The sequence below is a fragment of the Oncorhynchus mykiss genome, chromosome 5, assembly GCF_013265735.2.
Source record: "Oncorhynchus mykiss isolate Arlee chromosome 5, USDA_OmykA_1.1, whole genome shotgun sequence".
Classification (NCBI taxonomy): domain Eukaryota; kingdom Metazoa; phylum Chordata; class Actinopteri; order Salmoniformes; family Salmonidae; genus Oncorhynchus; species Oncorhynchus mykiss.
The window spans coordinates 86,337,404-86,355,005 of record NC_048569.1 but is presented as its reverse complement, the minus strand read 5'-3'; the positions used below and the strand labels follow the sequence as shown (position 1 = coordinate 86,355,005).

Sequence of the window (17,602 nt, the reverse complement as noted above, 5' to 3'; positions counted from 1 at the left end):
GCACTGTGATAGTCTCAGAGGTCCGTTAAAAGCGCAGAGAGCATCATGAAGAACAAGGAACACACCAGGCAGGTCCGAGATACTGTTGTGAAGAAGTTTAAAGCCGGATTTGGATACAAAAAGATTTCCCAAGCTTTAAACATCCCAAGGAGCACTGTGCAAGCGATAATATTGAAATGGAAGGAGTATCAGACCACTGCAAATCTACCAAGACCTGGCCGTCCCTCTAAACTTTCAGCTCATACAAGGAGAAGACTGATCAGAGATGCAGCCAAGAGGCCCATGATCACTCTGGATGAACTGCAGAGATCTACAGCTGAGGTGGGAGACTCTGTCCATAGGACAACAATCAGTCGTATATTGCACAAATCTGGCCTTTATGGAAGAGTGGCAAGAAGAAAGCCATTTCTTAAAGATATCCATAAAAAGTGTTGTTTAAAGTTTGCCACAAGCCACCTGGGAGACACACCAAACATGTGGAAGAAGGTGCTCTGGTCAGATGAAACCAAAATTGAACTTTTTGGCAACAATGCAAAACGTTATGTTTGGCGTAAAAGCAACACAGCTCATCACCCTGAACACACCATCCCCACTGTCAAACATGGTGGTGGCAGCATCATGGTTTGGGCCTGCTTTTCTTCAGCAGGGACAGGGAAGATGGTTAAAATTGATGGGAAGATGGATGGAGCCAAATACAGGACCATTCTGGAAGAAAACCTGATGGAGTCTGCAAAAGACCTGAGACTGGGACGGAGATTTGTCTTCCAACAAGACAATGATCCAAAACATAAAGCAAAATCTACAATGGAATGGTTCAAAAATAAACATATCCAGGTGTTAGAATGGCCAAGTCAAAGTCCAGACCTGAATCCAATCGAGAATCTGTGGAAAGAACTGAAAACTGCTGTTCACAAATGCTCTCCATCCAACCTCACTGAGCTCGAGCTGTTTTGCAAGGAGGAATGGGAAAAAAGTTCAGTCTCTCGATGTGCAAAACTGATAGAGACATACCCCAAGCGACTTACAGCTGTAATCGCAGCAAAAGGTGGCGCTACAAAGTATTAACTTAAGGGGGCTGAATAATTTTGCACGCCCAATTTTTCAGTTTTTGATTTGTTAAAAAAGTTTGAAATATCCAATAAATGTCGTTCCACTTCATGATTGTGTCCCACTTGTTGTTGATTCTCCACAAAAAAATACAGTTTTATATCTTTATGTTTGAAATGTGGCAAAAGGTCGCAAAGTTCAAGGGGGCCGAATAGTTTCGCAATGCACTGTATATACTGGATTTATTGGGGCGGTATGGTCTGAATATTTTGGTACGGTATCGTCTGTGGATCTACTGGGGCGGTATCGTCTGGATATATTGGGGTGATATCATCTGTGGATCTATTGGGGCGGTATCGTCTGGATATATTGGGGCAGTATCATCTGTGGATCTATTGGGGCGGTATTGTCTGGATATATTGGGGCGGCATTGTCTGTGCATCAATTGGGGGGGAAGATTGCTTTAAGTAAATATAAATAGTGCTATAGCGTTGAACTTCTGCGATACTATACTCAATCTCTCTTCATCCTTCACTCTCATCATCTTTTTGCTCTCTCTCATATCTCTCTTTCTCTCTCCATTACCCTCTCTCTCAAATCAAAACAATCAAAGTGTATTGGTCCTGTACACAGATTTGCAGATGTTATCTCAAGTGCAGTGAAATGCTTGTGTTTCCAGCTCCAACAGTACAGTAATATCTAGCAATACCCCTTCCAAACATTTATTATCTAGCAATACCCCTTCCAAACATTTAATATCTAGCAATACCCCTTCCAAACATTTACATAAAGAAGAAATATCAGAATGAGCAATGTTAGAGTCTGGAATAGTAGTAAACATGTATAAATGGTGTGTGTATAGACAGTATATGAATAGAAAAGTTATGTACAGCAGTAGCTATATAAGATGAGCCATGACTAGAATACAGTATATACATATCAAGTGGATAAAAGAGTAAACATTATTAAAGTGACCAGTGTTCAATGACTATGTACATAGGGCAGCAGTCTCTGAGGTGCAGGGCAGAGTACCGGGTGGTAGCCGGTAGTGATTAAGCTGTTTTTCAGTCTCTCAGTCCCAGCTTTGATGCACCTGTACTTTCTCCGCCTTCTAGATGGTAGCGGGGTGAAAAGGCTGTGGCTCGGGGGAATGAGATCTTTGATCTTCTCTCTCTCTCTCTCTCTCTCTCTCTCTCTCAGAATCAGACGAGTCGGGGGCAGAAGCGGGAGTACCCTCACTTGGCCGTGCACAATATGACATCAGAGGGGGCGTACGTGGGTCAGCACTCCCAGGGGCTGGGGGGTCAGTACGCTGACTACTTCAAGAAGAAGAGGATCTAGAGATGACCTCTGAACCCCTGCACCCTATCTCCTAAACCATACAGTACATACACAGTCTCAGCTTTAGTGTTGTATTATGTTGGTATACACACAGACACACACACAAGGCAGACTGACACACACACACTATGTTGCTTTTGTCCTGTTAAAGCCTTAACTCAGTTGGTGTAAATGTTTCTTGACTAATAATGGACATTGTTTCTAATGTATGTGAGCTGCTTCTGTATTTTAGGGTCAGTCAGTCTGCCTTGTTGGAGGCCAGTCAGTGTGTAGTCAGGTTTCCCTCTCTTTCTGTTTCTATCACTCTGTTTCTAATCTCTCTGTGCGCTTTTCTACAAACGGGGGAAACTGGCCAGTGTTGCAGACAGAGTTGATTTGATGACTCACTTTAACTGACGTGTTTTTCTCTTTTTCTGATTGCCTAAGCTCTCCTTTTATCTCTCTCTTTGTGGAGACCTTGATGTAGTGTGTGCGTGCGTGTTGTGTCGTAAGTGTAGGAGTGATCAGCCATTCACAGGGTAGAAGAAGGCAGGGCTACCCTGGAAACTCAGAGACACAGGGTGAGGGATGTCTCATCACTGCTTTTAACCTTGAACAATGGACACTTATAGACTCCTATTGGTGTGGTGTACTAGGAAATGAATGGACACCTAACTTGGTACCTTATAGACATGACAATAGTCACTGAGTGGACACCTCTTTGGGTCGATATAGCCATGTATTATAACTAGCTAGTGGATGGACATTTCCAAGACCTAGGCCTTCTTCTTATGGCTCTGTGTATGATAGCTACAGGGTGGAAACCTTTTTACTGTTTATAATGGCTGTCGTTTTCTGTAGGGGCCATTGAACAGTGGCTCAGTCGAGGAACAGAAGGCTCCCCTCTTCTTTTTCTGCTGTTTTTTAAATGACTTTTCTGGACGGGAAGCGCTGTGGAGACACAAACCAACCAACTTTAATACTGCTTCATAAACTGCCATTAGAAATGAAACAGGAGAGTAGCCATGTTGAATTATCTCAGAGTAATTTCCATTTGGATTCAGTTAATTCAGAAAGTAAAAGATGACCGTCAATTTTCATCAAGCCATGAATCAAATTTAAATGAATCACCTTGAGATTTACGTGGTACAGCAGGGGTAGGCAACCCTGTTCCTGGAGTGCTAAAGGTATTGTAGGATTTTATTCCAACTAGGCACCACACCTGACCAACTGAGCTAATTGATCAGTTCAGTGATTGACTAAATTAAACACACCTGGTCTTGCAGGTCGGTTACATCAAAAACGTGCCTGCGGCACTTCAGGACCAGGCTTGCCTACTACCCCTGTGGTAAAGTGAAAAAGCACTGAAACCCAACCCTTGTGGACTGACGGGGGGGTTTTAGAGGTACGGAGGGCATGGGATGAAGGCTTTAGCACCATGTTAAGTACTGGCTCAGGTCTTCAGCCTTAGACCCAGGCAATAACAACAGCTACTGTACCAATTAATATCACAATGCCAACATGAGGGCACACAAGGGCATTGCCGCTCAATGTGTAGTGTGCTACAATCAAACTGTCAGTTTCTTTCTCTCCTTTCATCTTTCTTCCTCTCCTTTTCTCTCTGATCCCTAATCTCTCTCTAATCTATCCGTTTTCATCCTCCACTCTGAGTTGAAAAAGCAGCGTTCTCCTGTGTCACGTGACTTGAAATACTGATGTTTTTAGTGGTGTCCTATATCATGCTCTTAACGGGCAAAGCTGTAACATATTTCAAACCCTTTCAGTGCTGTGTTACACTGGCTTAGAGCCATACTTTTACTTGTACTGTGTGTGTGTGTATGTTGGACTTGGCTTTTCCAGCCAGTTGATTGCTAGCTTCAACCACATCTTTAAAAGGCAATGCTTAGAAGTGTGTGTGTGTGTGTGTGTGTGTGTGAGAGAGAGACTGTAGGAAGCTGTCTCAGTGTCTGTAAAAGGCAGACCCAGGCAGGTCATAATGTCTGTCTGTAGTCAGGCACTTTAAGCCAGTCTGTGTTGTTTTAATGGCCCTCTGGTGATTTAATTAGCCTTTTTTCTCTAAGCCATTACCGGGTGTGCCACAGTGCTATGCAGAGCTGTGCCTGTGTGTTTTCTGACCTGATCATATTCCTTCTTTGCCTATTAGCAGGTCCATGTTTTTAAAGGAATTCAGTATACTGTATGTAGTCCGAGTTTGTGTGAATAAGTTGTGTATGTGTTAATAACCTGCTTTTGGCAGGTATGAGGGGAACAGACAGCGAGAGGGAGAAAGAGAGGAGAGAGAAAGGAAAGAAAGGAGAGTGGGAGAGAGAGAAAGAGAGGAGAGTGGGGGAGAGAAAGAGAGGAGAGTGGGAGAGAAAAAGGAGAGAGTAGAGAAAGAGAGGAGTGGGAGAGAGGAGAGTGGGAAAGAGGAGAGAAAGAGAGGAGTGGGAGAGGAGAGAAAGAGAGAAAGAGAGGAGAGTGGGAGAGAGAGAAAGAGGAGTGGGAGAGAGAGAGAGGAGAGTGGGAGAGCGAGAAAGAGAGGAGTGGGAGAGAGAGAGAGGAGAGTGGGAGAGCGAGAAAGAGGAGAGAAAGAGAGGAGTGGGAGAGAGAAAGAGAGGAGTGGGAAAGAGGAGAGAAAGAGGAGTGGGAGAGAGAAAGAGAGGAGTGGGAGAGAGAGAAAGAGAGGAGTGGGAGAGAGGAGAGTGGGAGAGCGAGAAAGAGGAGAGAAAGAGAGTGGGAGAGAGAAAGAGAGGAGTGCGAGAAAGAGGAGAGAAAGAGAGGAGAGTGGGAGAGCGAGAAAGAGGAGAGAAAGAGAGGAGTGGGAGAGAGAAAGAGGAGAGTGGGAGAGCGAGAAAGAGAGGGACAGAGAGAAAAACAACTCCAGCTGCTAGCACAGTCTGTGTTTATTCATTTGGCGTTCCATTTTGATGCGTCTTTTTTTCCATGTCTCTGCGCACACGCGTGTGCGTGCATTTAGCGGAGGTCTCTTATGCTATGCTCCAGGTCTGTTACCATATAATATTGTGATGATAGTCAGCACAGATACCTCATTACCTCTGCATGACATCTCTCTGTCTCCTCTTAGAAGTGTTCCCTTTAGTATTGCATGTACCCTGAGTATACCAGACATTAGGAACACCTTCCTAATAATGACTTGCACTCCCCCCCCGCTTCCCACAGTTGTGTCAAATTGGCTGGATGTTTTGGGTAGTGGACCATTCTTGATACACATGTTTTTTGACACAATAAAACTGGTGTGCCTGGCACCTACTACCATAACCCGTTCAAAGACACTGAAATATGTTGTTTTGCCCATTCACCTTCTGAATGGCACACATACACAATCCATGTCTCAACTGTCTCAAGGCTTAAAACTGCTGTCTCCTCCCCTTCATCTACACTGATTGAAAGAGCAGTGTTTTGTACACTCGGTGTATAGTGTTGATGATGTTACAGGTTTTAAAGCAAGCCCTGGTTAAAGGGGAGAATGAGAATCAGCAGTGGAATTGGCCTCAAGGGCCAGAGTGCTTTTAGTTTTGCTAGAACCAGTGACCTGACCAGAGGTTGAAGGGTTAAGGGCTTTCCCATCTACAGTAACAATCAAAAGTTTAGACACACCTACTCATTCAAGGGTTTTTCGTCATTTTTTATAATAGTGACGACATCACAACTATGAAATAACACATATGGTATCATGTAGTAACCAAAAAAGTGTTAAACAAATCAACATTTATTTTATATTTGAGATTCTTTACTGTAGCCACCCTTTGCCTTAATAACAGCTTTGCACACTCTTGGCATTCTCTCAACTAGCTTCATGAGGTAGTCACCTGGAATGCATTTCAATTAACAGGTGTGCCTTGTTAAAAGTTAAGAAGGAAATAAATTCCACAAATTAATGTATTTGAGACAATCAGTTGTGCTGTGACAAGGTAGAGGTGGTATACAGAAGATAGCCCTATTTGGTAAAAGACCAAGTCCATATTATGGTAAGAACAGATCAAATAAGCAAAGAGAAATGACAGTCCATCATTACTTTAAGACATGAAGGTCTGTCAATCCAGAAAATTACAAGAACTTTGAAAGTGTCTTCAAGTGCAGTCGCAAAAACCATCAAGCCATCAAGCCACAGGAAAGGAAGACCCAGAGGTACCTCTGCTGCAGAGGATACGTTCATTAGAGTTAACTGCAACTCAGATTGCAACCCAAATAAATGCTTCACAGAGTTCAAGTAACAGACATCAACATCAACTGGTCATGGTCAAATCGCTGCAAAGAAACCACTACTACAGGACACCAAAAAAGAAGAAGAGACTTGCTTGGGCCAAGAAACACGAGCAATGGACCTTAGACCGGTGGAAATCTGTCCTTTGGTCTGATTAGTCCAAATGAAGAATTTTGTTTTCAACCGCTGTGTCTTTGTGAGGCGCAGAATAGATGAACGGATGATCTCCGCAAGTGTGGTTCCCACAGTAAAACATGGAGATGTGATGGTGTGGGGGTGCTTTGCTGGTGTCCCTGATTTATTTAAAATTCAAGGAACACTTAACCAGCATGGCTACCACAGTATTCTGCAACAATAAGCCATCCCATCTGGTTTGCGCTTAGTGGGACTATCATTTGTTTTTCAACAGGACAATAAGCCAACACACCTCCAGGCTGTGTACAGGATATTTGACCAAGAAGGAGAGTGATGGAGTGCTGCATCAGTTGATCTGGCCTCCACAATCACCCGACCTCAACCCAATTGGGATGGTTTGGGATGAGTTGGACCGCAGAGTGAAGGAAAAGCAGCCAACAAGTGCTCAGCATATGTAGGAACTCCTTCAAGACTGTTGGAAAAACATTCCAGGTGAAGCTGGTTAAGAGAATGCCAAGAGTGTGCAAAGCTGTTATCAAGGCAAAGGGTGGCTACTTTGAATAATCTAAATATATACATATAAATATATTTCTCATTTTGTCTGTCATAGTTGAAGTGTACCTATGATGAAAATGACAGGCCTCTCTCATCTTTTTAAGTGGAAGAACTTGCACAATTGGTGGCTGACTAAATACTTTTTTGCCCCACTGTATTTTGATTAGTTTAACACTATTTTGGTTACTACATGATTCCATATGCGTTATTTAATAATTATTCTACAATGTAAAAAACATTGAGTAGGTGTGTCCAAACTTTTGACTGGTACTGTATATCGGTTGTGCCCATCTCTGCATGTTGACATCTAGGTGTATTGTTATATTAATTGGAAACAAGGTACACGGTCAGTGTTGTAGGAGAATCAGCTAGTTTGATGTGTCTGTAGGCTGCGTTGACACAACAATGTTGGTACTACACTGGGTGAGCACAAAGAGTGAGCCTGTGCCTAGGGTACTGAACCGTGTGTGTGTGTGTGAGAGAGAGCTTTGCAATACTGAAGTCTTTACGACTGAACAGAATATTTTAAAGGCTTTACAATCATGGCCAAAAGTTTTGAGAATGACAAATGAATTTCCACAAAGTTTGCTGCTTCAGTGTCTTTAGATATTTTTTGTCAGATGTTACTATGGAATACTGAAGTATAATTACAGTGTGTCAAAGCCTTTTATTGACAATTACATTAAGTTGATGCAAAGAGTCAATATTTGCAGTGTTGACCCTTCTTTTTCCATACCTCTGCATTCCGCCCTTGCATGCTGTCAATTAACTTCTGGGCCACATCCTGACTGATGGCAGCCCATTCTTGCATAATCAATGCTTGGAGTTTGTCAGAATTTGTGGGTTTTTGTTTGTCCACCCACCTCTTGAGGATTGACCACAAGTTCTCAATGGGATTAAGTTCTGGGGAGTTTCCTGGCCATGGACCCAAAATATCGATGTTTTGTTCCCCGAGCCACTTAGTTATCGCTTTTGCCTTATGGCAAGGTGCTCCCTCATGCTGGAAAATGCATTGTTCGTCACCAAACTGTTCCTGGATGGTTGGGAGAAGTTGCTCTCGGAGAATGTGTTGATACCATTCTTTATTCATGGCTGTGTTCTTAGGCAAAACTGTGAGTGAGCCCACTCCCTTGGCTGAGAAGCAACCCCACACATGAATGGTCTCAGGATGCTTTACTGTTGGCATGACACAGGACTGATGGTAGCGCTCACCTTGTCTTCTCCGGACATGCTTTTTTCCGGATGCCCCAAATAATTGGAAAAGGGATTCAGAGAAAATGATTTTACCCCAGTCCTCAGCGGTCCAATCCCTGTACCTTTTGCAGAATATCAGTCTGTCCCTGATGTTTTTCCTGGAGAGAAGTGGCTTCTTTGCTGCCCTTCTTGACAGCAGGCCATCCTCCAAAAGTCTTCACCTCACTGTGCGTGCAAATGCACTCAGACCTGCCTGCTGCCCTTCCTGAGCAAGCTCTGTACTGGTGGTGCCCCGATCCTGCAGCTGAATCAACCTTAGGAGACGGTCCTGGCGCTTGCTGGACTTTCTTGGGCACCCTGAAGCCTTCTTCACAACAATTGAACCGCTCTCCTTGAAGTTCTTGATGATCTGATAAATGGTTGATTTAGGTGCAATGTTACTGGCAGCAATATCCTTGCCTGTGAAGCCCTTTTTGTGCAAAGCAATGATGACGGCACATGTTTCCTTGCAGGTAGCCATGATTTACAGAGGAAGAACAATGATTCCAAGCACCACCCTCCTTTTGAAGCTTCCAGTCTGTTATTCAAACTCAATCAGCATGACAGAGTGATCTTCAGTCTTGTTCTCGTCAACACTCACACCTGTGTTAACAAGAGAATCACTGACATGATGTCAGCTGGTCCTTTTGTGGCAGGGCTGAAATGCAGTGGAAATGTTTTTAGGGGATTCAGTTAATTTGCATGGCAAAGAGGGACTTTGCAATTCATCATAACATTCAGGAGTATATGCACATTTCCATCATACAAACTGAGGCAGCAGACTTTGTGAAAATGAATATTTGTGTCATTCAAAACTTTTGGCCATGACTGTAGACCCAGATTGGGTGTGCTATTTGCTTTCTACTGTTTTTTTTAAAGTATGTGGATTCTTTCTGACATGAAATCTCTACCGTAGATTTTGCAATATTTTATATTACAACTACGTTGATATTGCTTTACTGTGAATAAGCTATTTCTAGATGCAATCGAATTTTAGCATGCATATTTACTGCTGTAATATACAAATATGTTTTCAACAATTAATATTGCGTCTGACACTTTGGAATTTGACACAGAAGGCAAAAAAATACATTTTAGATTTTATTTATTTCATTGTGTATTTATGTAAATGTTTCCGAGAGTCATTATTTCTTTGTTTTCCTCTGAAAAATGTATTTGTTTTTTCTTCTTTATGAGCAGAAAGAATAGTCTTTTACATTCCAGAATAAACATGGACTGTAAACTGAAAAACTATTCTGTGTTGTCTTCTTCTTGCATTGACTATCTCATCCACACATTGTCTGTCCAGCACCTTCTTTACATATGTTCTCAATATCACATTTTCCCTTTTCAACTGTGTTTGCCTACGGTAAAGATACCTGTAAGTCAGTGGAGGCTGGTGGGAGGAGCTATAGGAGGATGGGCCCATTGTAATGGCCGCAATGGAATTAATGGAACGGAGTCAAACGTGGTTTCCATATCTTTGTGTTTGATACCGTTCCATTTACTCCATTCCAGCCATTACAATGTGCCCGTCCTCCTATAGCTCCTCCCACCAGCCTCCACTGCTGTACGTGCTGTAGACCTTACTGGCATATGCATTTCATGAGCTATACAACAATGTCTGTTCCGCTAATTATTTTTCTGTGGTTTACCCTTTTAGACGGTCTCATATAACACCTTTTCAAGGCTATGTTCTTCATCTCCTTCCTTCTGTCCTCACACCCCCAATATTGTATATTCAAATAAAGACATGAAATATTGGACATACACATTATGGCTGTACTTAAGAAGCTGTTTTGAAATACAAGCGGTTTACAGTAAAGTTTATGTAAAGCTATACTGCCCTCCATTGTCCATCACAGGTACTACTTTTCCATCCTCCTCCCTTCAATGTAAACAGTATCCTTCATCCCAATCCAACCCACTGCTAACAGTATACTATATCCCATACACCGTTGCTCATTGTGTATTTATTATTACATGTTTCACCTTTCTATTATTTTACTCGCTGCATTGTTGGGAAGGGCCCGAAAGTAAGCATTACACTGTTAGTCTACACCTGTTGTTTCTCTCTGCATTGTTGGGAAGGGCCCGAAAGTAAGCATTACACTGTTAGTCTACACCTGTTTCTCTCTGCATTGTTGGGAAGGGCCCGAAAGTAAGCATTACACTGTTAGTCTACACCTGTTGTTTCTCTCTGCATTGTTGGGAAGGGCCCGAAAGTAAGCATTTCACTGTTAGTCTACACCTGTTGTTTCTCTCTGCATTGTTGGGAAGGGCCCGAAAGTAAGCATTACACTGTTAGTCTACACCTGTTGTTTCTCTCTGCATTGTTGGGAAGGGCCCGAAAGTAAGCATTTCACTGTTAGTCTACACCTGTTGTTTCTCTCTGCATTGTTGGGAAGGGCCCGAAAGTAAGCATTACACTGTTAGTCTACACCTGTTGTTTATGAACAATGTGCAGAATAAAATGTGATTTGATATTTCACCAGTATCCTATATCCTACACATCTGTCACCACTCACAGGGAGGTGGCCTCATGCAGTCAGTCCATGGTTAGAATCCTGTTCACTAACATGTCGTTGGCTTTGTCACTGTGACATCTTCACAGTGGCCGTAGCAATCCTTTTCCAAAGTCCATCTTGCACAGGTCCAATCGAGGGCCTCTCTCCCGCTTTTTCTTCAACCCTTTTCTCCATTTTAGAACTGATTATAAGGATACAGGTCCACACATACATGGCAGAGCTGATACATTTTGATAAAAGGTGAAAAGGTCAGACTGAGTGGTGGGCCCCAGGTGACAGAGGTGTACACAGTGTCACATTCAGCAAGGGATCAAAGCTACGTGTTCGCACATGTTTCATTCCATATGCAATGTATGTATTCATGCTTCTACACCTGCATTGCTGGCTGTTTGGGGTTTTAGGCTGGGTTGCTGTACAGCACTTTGAGATATCAGCTGATGTATGAAGGGCTATATAAATACATTTGATTTGATGATATTCATCCTTATAGTTGATATCTCTAGTATAATATCTCTCGGGGAAAAACAGAAGTGTAAATATAGAGGATGTCAAAAACTGCGTGAAAGAAAGTATCTTGCAGCAGCACTGATTTTGTTGTTTTTTTGGTCCAGGTCACCATAGTCTGTGACCCTTAACCTTTCACCCTTGACCCCTGGGATTGTATCAGTGGTAGGTAAGGCTTTGCGTAGAGGGTAGTTGCTGTGGTTACAAGCTGTTGTTGGCAAGCATGCGGGTGAACTCGTCGATGAGGCTCTTGAAGGTGATCCTCCTGTCAGGGGTGCTCTCCCAACACTTCCTCATCAGCTCATACACCTGCAAGACAACATGATCATAACTAACGTAAGTTACAGAAACTATTTTAACACCTGCTAGACAACTAGGCTAGAAACCCCTACCCGAGGTATAACAAAACACAAACATGTCTTCCAAATATGAAATGGATGGTTGTGTGAAAATGTTTTTATGCAAAGTGGTTAAATTGCTAGATATTGTGACACACACCCTTAACTTGAACAGTGCAGAAGAATGCCTGGGGGACAGGGGCACCTAAGCTCATGTAACCCAATATTGCAAGCTATGGTATTGCTCAAATTCAGAATACAAGTAGTCAGTGCATTCAGAAAGTATTCTGACCCCTTCACTCTTTCCACATTTTTTTTCCCACACCCCCACAACATGATGCTGCCACCCCAGTGCTTCATGGTTGGGATGGTGTTCTTTGACTTGCAAGCCTCCCCCTTTTTCCTCCAAACATAATGATGATCATTATGGCCAAATAGTTATATTTTTGTTTCATCAGACCAGAGGACATTTCTCCAAAAAGTACGATCTTTGTCCCCATGTGCAGTTGCAAAACGTAGTCTGGCTTTTTTATGGCGGTTTTGGAGCAGTGGCTTCTTCCTTGCTGAGCGGCCTTTCAGGTTATGTCGATATAGGATTTGTTTTTATTTTTACTAGGAATAAATGTCAGGAATTCTGAAAAACTGAGTTTAAATGTATTTGGATAAGGTGTATGTAAACTTCCGACTTCAACTGTAGATACTTTTGTACCCGTTTCATCCAGCATCTTCACAAGGTCCTTTGCTGTTGTTCTGGGATTGATTTGCACTTTTCGCACCAAAGTACATTCATCTCTAGGAGATTTGGGAGCAATTTGGAAATTGCTCCCTAGGATGAACCAGACTTGTGGAGGTCTACAATTTTTTTTCTGAAGTCTTGACTGATTTCTTTTGATTTTCCCATGTCAAGCAAAGAGGCACTGAGTTTGAAGGTAGGCCTTGAAATACATCCACAGGTTCACCTCCAATTGACTCAAAATATGTCAATTAGTCTATCAAAAGCTTCCAAATCCATGACATCACTTTCTGGAATTTTCCAAGCTGTTTAAAGGCACAGTCAACTTAGTGTATGTAAACTTCTGACCCACTGGAATTGTGATACAGTGAATTATAAGTCAAATAATCTGTCTGTAAACAATTGTTGGAGAAAATACTTGTGTCATGCACAAAGTAGATGTCCTAACCGACTTGCCAAAACTATAGTTTGTTAACAAGAAATTTGTGGAGTGGCTGAAAAACAAGTTTTAATGACTCCAAGTGTATGTAAACTTCCCACTTCAACTGTAAGCATTACTCAATGCTATGTTTATGCACCTTACAGCCGCAAGTCTTCTTGGGTATGACGCTAAAAGCTTGGCACACCTGTATTTGGGGAGTTTCTCCCATTCTTCTCTGCAGATCCTCTAAAGTGCTGTCAGGTTGGACAGCTAATTTCACGTCTCTCCATGGATGTTCGATTGGATTCAAGCACGGGCTCTGGCTGGGCCACTCAAGGACATGTCCTGAAACCATTAGTGCGTTGTCTTGGCTGTGTGCTTAGGGTCGTTGTCTAGTCTGAGGTCCTGAGCGCTCTGGAGCAGGTTTTCACCAAGGATCTCTCTGTACTTTTCTCTGTTCATCTTTGCCTCGATCCTGACTAGTCTCCCACTCCCTGCCAATAAAGAACATCCCCACAGCATGACGCTGATGACCACCATGCTTCACCATAGGGATGGTGCCAGAATTCCTCCAAGTGTGACACTTGGCATTCAGGCCAAAGAGTACAATCTTGGTTTCATCAGACCAGAGAATCTTGTTACTCATGGTCTGAGAGTCTTTTGATGCCTTTTGGCAAACTCCAAGCAGCCTGTCACGTGCCTTTTACTGAGGAGTAGCTTCCGTCTAGCCACTCTACCATAAAGGCCTGATTGGTGAAGTGCTGCAGAGATGGCTTTCCTTCTGGAAGGTTCTCCCATCTCCACAGAGGAACTCGAGAGATCTGTCAGAGTCACCATTGGGTTCTTGGTCACCTCCTTGACCAAGGCCCTTTTCCCCTGATTGCTCAGTTTGGCCGGGCGGACAGCTCTATGTAGAGTCTTGGTGGTTCCAAACTTCTTCCATTTAAGAATGATGGAGGCCACTGTGTTCTTGGGGACCTTCAATGCTGCAGACATTTTTTGGTACCCTTGAAATGTTATTGAATCCATTTTAGATTAAGGCTGTAATGTAAGAAAATGTGGAAAAAGTGAAGAGGTCTGAATCCTTTCCGAATGTACTGTACATAAACAATCAGCATTACGATATTTATTAGTCTTGGAAATATATACCTGGAAACACACAGATACAATAGGTGGAAATATCAACTATGAATATAATGTAAACTTCACTTTTTGGTAACTGTTCAAAATATTGCTCTCATTCAGAGCTGTATGGTCATGCCTTTTTAATGTTGTGGCTATTGTAATTGGCTCTAAGGAAAACAAGTGGGCTCAGACATTGAACAAAATTTGGGGTCCAAGATAACTTAAAGGATTTTGTATCTTTAGCCCCAAGTCTTGCAATTAAGTCAAAGGGGCAATCACTGATTATATTTAGTCTCAAATCCAATATGGCATCCAAAATCAAATATGGCTGCCATAATAACATTTGATGGAGGTTAAAATCACCTGTAAATATGAATTTAGTATTTTAGTATATATTTTTGTGTACAATAGTCATGCCTATAAAGAATGTTGGTGTGTATACATTTTATTCTGAATCAGTGGAGGCTGCTGATGGGAGGACAGCTCATAATAATGTCCTGAACGGCGCAAATGGAATTGCATCAAACACATGGAAACCATGTGTTTGATACCTTTCCACTTATTCCGTTCCAGCCAATACCCTGAGCCCGTCCTCCCCAATTAAGGTGCCACCAACCTCCTGTGTTCTGAATCCAATATGGCCAACATGATTACACTCAAACACCTTAGCCTGCATATAAGTAGCCCTAGTTCATTTTGATTGTGTTATTCTGTCTTTAAAATTGTTTCATAAGGCTCTTGGTATTTCTAGCACTATGAGTGGCATTGCCATGCCTCTGTTGTGTTTGAATAGTCGAAGCCAACTAGTTTTTCAAATTGTGTTCAAATCTCATTCACACACTGACAGCATATCAATAATGGGCAATTCCACTAAATATAATAAGGTTTTCATGACACAAGCACACAGTAGCGTAACCAAGTTATAGGAGAGCAACCATAATACAACAGTCAGCTACTCTAGTAGTGTATATGTACAGCCCTCTTTTCCCCACTAAAACTAAGTGTTGAAGGTTGATTCAAAGTCTTTTGAAGGTGACCAGGACATCATTGTGTCCTAACAGGGTGAGAAGACAAAGTAGCCAGTAGCGGTTGTAGTTCTGGGGCCTGACCAGTAGCGGTTGTAGTTCTGGGGCGTGACCAGTAGACAGTAGTGGTTGTAGTTCTGGGGCCTGACCAGTAGACAGTAGCGGTTGTAGTTCTGGGGCCTGACCAGTAGCTAGTAGCGGTTGTAGTTCTGGGGCCTGACCAGTAGCGGTTGTAGTTCTGGGGCCTGACCAGTAGCGGTTGTAGTTCTGGGGCCTGACCAGTAGCGGTTGTAGTTCTGGGGCCTGACCAGTAGCGGTTGTAGTTCTGGGGCCTGACCAGTAGCGGTTGTAGTTCTGGGGCCTGACCAGTAGCGGTTGTAGTTCTGGGGCCTGACCAGTAGCGGTTGTAGTTCTGGGGCCTGACCAGTAGCGGTTGTAGTTCTGGGGCCTGACCAGTAGCGGTTGTAGTTCTGGGGCCTGACCAGTAGCGGTTGTAGTTCTGGGGCCTGACCAGTAGCGGTTGTAGTTCTGGGGCCTGACCAGTAGCGGTTGTAGTTCTGGGGCCTGACCAGTAGCGGTTGTAGTTCTGGGGCCTGACCAGTAGCGGTTGTAGTTCTGGGGCCTGACCAGTAGCGGTTGTAGTTCTGGGGCCTGACCAGTAGTGGTTGTAGTTCTGTGGCCTGACCAGTAGCCAGTAGTGGTTGTAGTTCTGTGGCCTGACCAGTAGCCAGTAGTGGTTGTAGTTCTGTGGCCTGACCAGTAGCCAGTAGTGGTTGTAGTTCTGTGGCCTGACCAGTAGCCAGTAGTGGTTGTAGTTCTGTGGCCTGGCCAGTAGCCAGTAGTGGTTGTAGTTCTGTGGCCTGGCCAGTAGCCAGTAGTGGTTGTAGTTCTGTGGCCTGACCAGTAGCCAGTAGTGGTTGTAGTTCTGTGGCCTGACCAGTAGCCAGTAGTGGTTGTAGTTCTGTGGCCTGACCAGTAGCCAGTAGTGGTTGTAGTTCTGTGGCCTGGCCAGTAGCCAGTAGTGGTTGTAGTTCTGTGGCCTGGCCAGTAGTGGTTGTAGTTCTGTGGCCTGACCAGTAGCCAGTAGTGGTTGTAGTTCTGTGGCCTGACCAGTAGCCAGTAGTGGTTGTAGTTCTGTGGCCTGACCAGTAGCCAGTAGTGGTTGTAGTTCTGTGGCCTGACCAGTAGCCAGTAGTGGTTGTAGTTCTGTGGCCTGACCAGTAGCCAGTAGTGGTTGTAGTTCTGTGGCCTGACCAGTAGCCAGTAGTGGTTGTAGTTCTGTGGCCTGACCAGTAGCCAGTAGTGGTTGTAGTTCTGTGGCCTGACCAGTAGCCAGTAATGGTTGTAGTTCTGGGGCCTGACCAGTATCCAGTATTGGTTGTAGTTCTGTGGCACAGCTAACTGGTCATTCTGGGCAAGCTGCAGTGATAATGGTAGTATCCTTCCTGTATGACTGGCGGGGTATTGGGGCTGTGGGGTGATCAGTTTCCATTTCTACAATTTGCTATAGGCAGTCAAAAGATGCAGCTTGTATACCAAACTGTAATGTTAGCCCAGGCTGAATGATGCTGGGGATACTCCAGTAATGGAATGGTTGGTTGTCTGCTTGTGAAGAAAGGGCTGTCACAAACAGTCTTGAGTTCCTTCCAACGCCTAATTGGCCTGTGGGTTGAATGTGTCAAAGTCATATTTCTTTATATTCCTTTGGATGTCAGGTAGGATTATAATTTGGACGATATTAACTTTGGGTGGTTGGCATTGATTCCGGATTGGGGCCCGCCCAGCAGGATATGTGGAGAGTGACAGAACCTGCGAGGGGGACCTCAGGTTACTTAGAGGTTGGTTAGAGTGTAGCTAGGTCATAGACTATGACTAAGAGTTGGTTGTGGGGTTTGATGGACAGTAAAAGGGTTTCAGAGGAGGTAGAGCTGATCAAGCATGGTGCACAAAGACCACTATGTCACTGTCAATTTCCAGACACCATAAATGATCATATACAGCCATAACTGGCATATGTCCTTATAGGCATGTTGGGGTTACTGCAGTTTCCCAGGCCAATGCATTAGTCACCACACCACGAAAGCACATTCTTCACATGAGTCCAGTTCAGGTGTCACACGGGCTGGCCAGGCATGGTTGGTAGCCAAATAGGTACATACAGTGCCTTGCGAAAGTATTCGGCCCCCTTGAACTTTGCGACCTTTTGCCACATTTCAGGCTTCAAACATAAAGATATAAAACTGTATTTTTTTGTGAAGAATCAACAAGAAGTGGGACACAATCATGAAGTGGAATGACATTTATTGGATATTTCAAACGTTTTTAACAAATCAAAAACTGAAAAATTGGGCGTGCAAAATTATTCAGCCCCCTTAAGTTAATACTTTGTAGCGCCACCTTTTGCTGCGATTAC

The 17,602-nt window shown here is 43.4% G+C and overlaps 2 protein-coding genes across 3 annotated transcripts in view; one reads left to right on the top strand and one right to left on the bottom strand.

Moving 5' to 3' along the window:
* raver2 (ribonucleoprotein, PTB-binding 2) overlaps nucleotides 1-3,664 on the top strand; it is a 195,871-nt gene extending 192,207 nt beyond the window's left edge. For both annotated transcript variants that reach the window (XM_036978624.1, XM_036978623.1), the window contains exon 15: nucleotides 2,248-3,664. In XM_036978624.1, the coding sequence (XP_036834519.1) occupies nucleotides 2,248-2,388 (141 nt within the window). In that variant the 3' untranslated portion in view covers nucleotides 2,389-3,664. The remainder of the gene's footprint in view (nucleotides 1-2,247) is intronic.
* A 7,957-nt stretch (nucleotides 3,665-11,621) lies between these two features.
* Nucleotides 11,622-17,602, bottom strand: part of jak1 (Janus kinase 1) — a 78,957-nt gene continuing 72,976 nt past the window's right edge. The window contains exon 24 of the mRNA XM_036978622.1: nucleotides 11,622-11,856. Coding sequence (XP_036834517.1) covers nucleotides 11,749-11,856 — 108 coding nt within the window. The 3' untranslated portion in view covers nucleotides 11,622-11,748. The remainder of the gene's footprint in view (nucleotides 11,857-17,602) is intronic.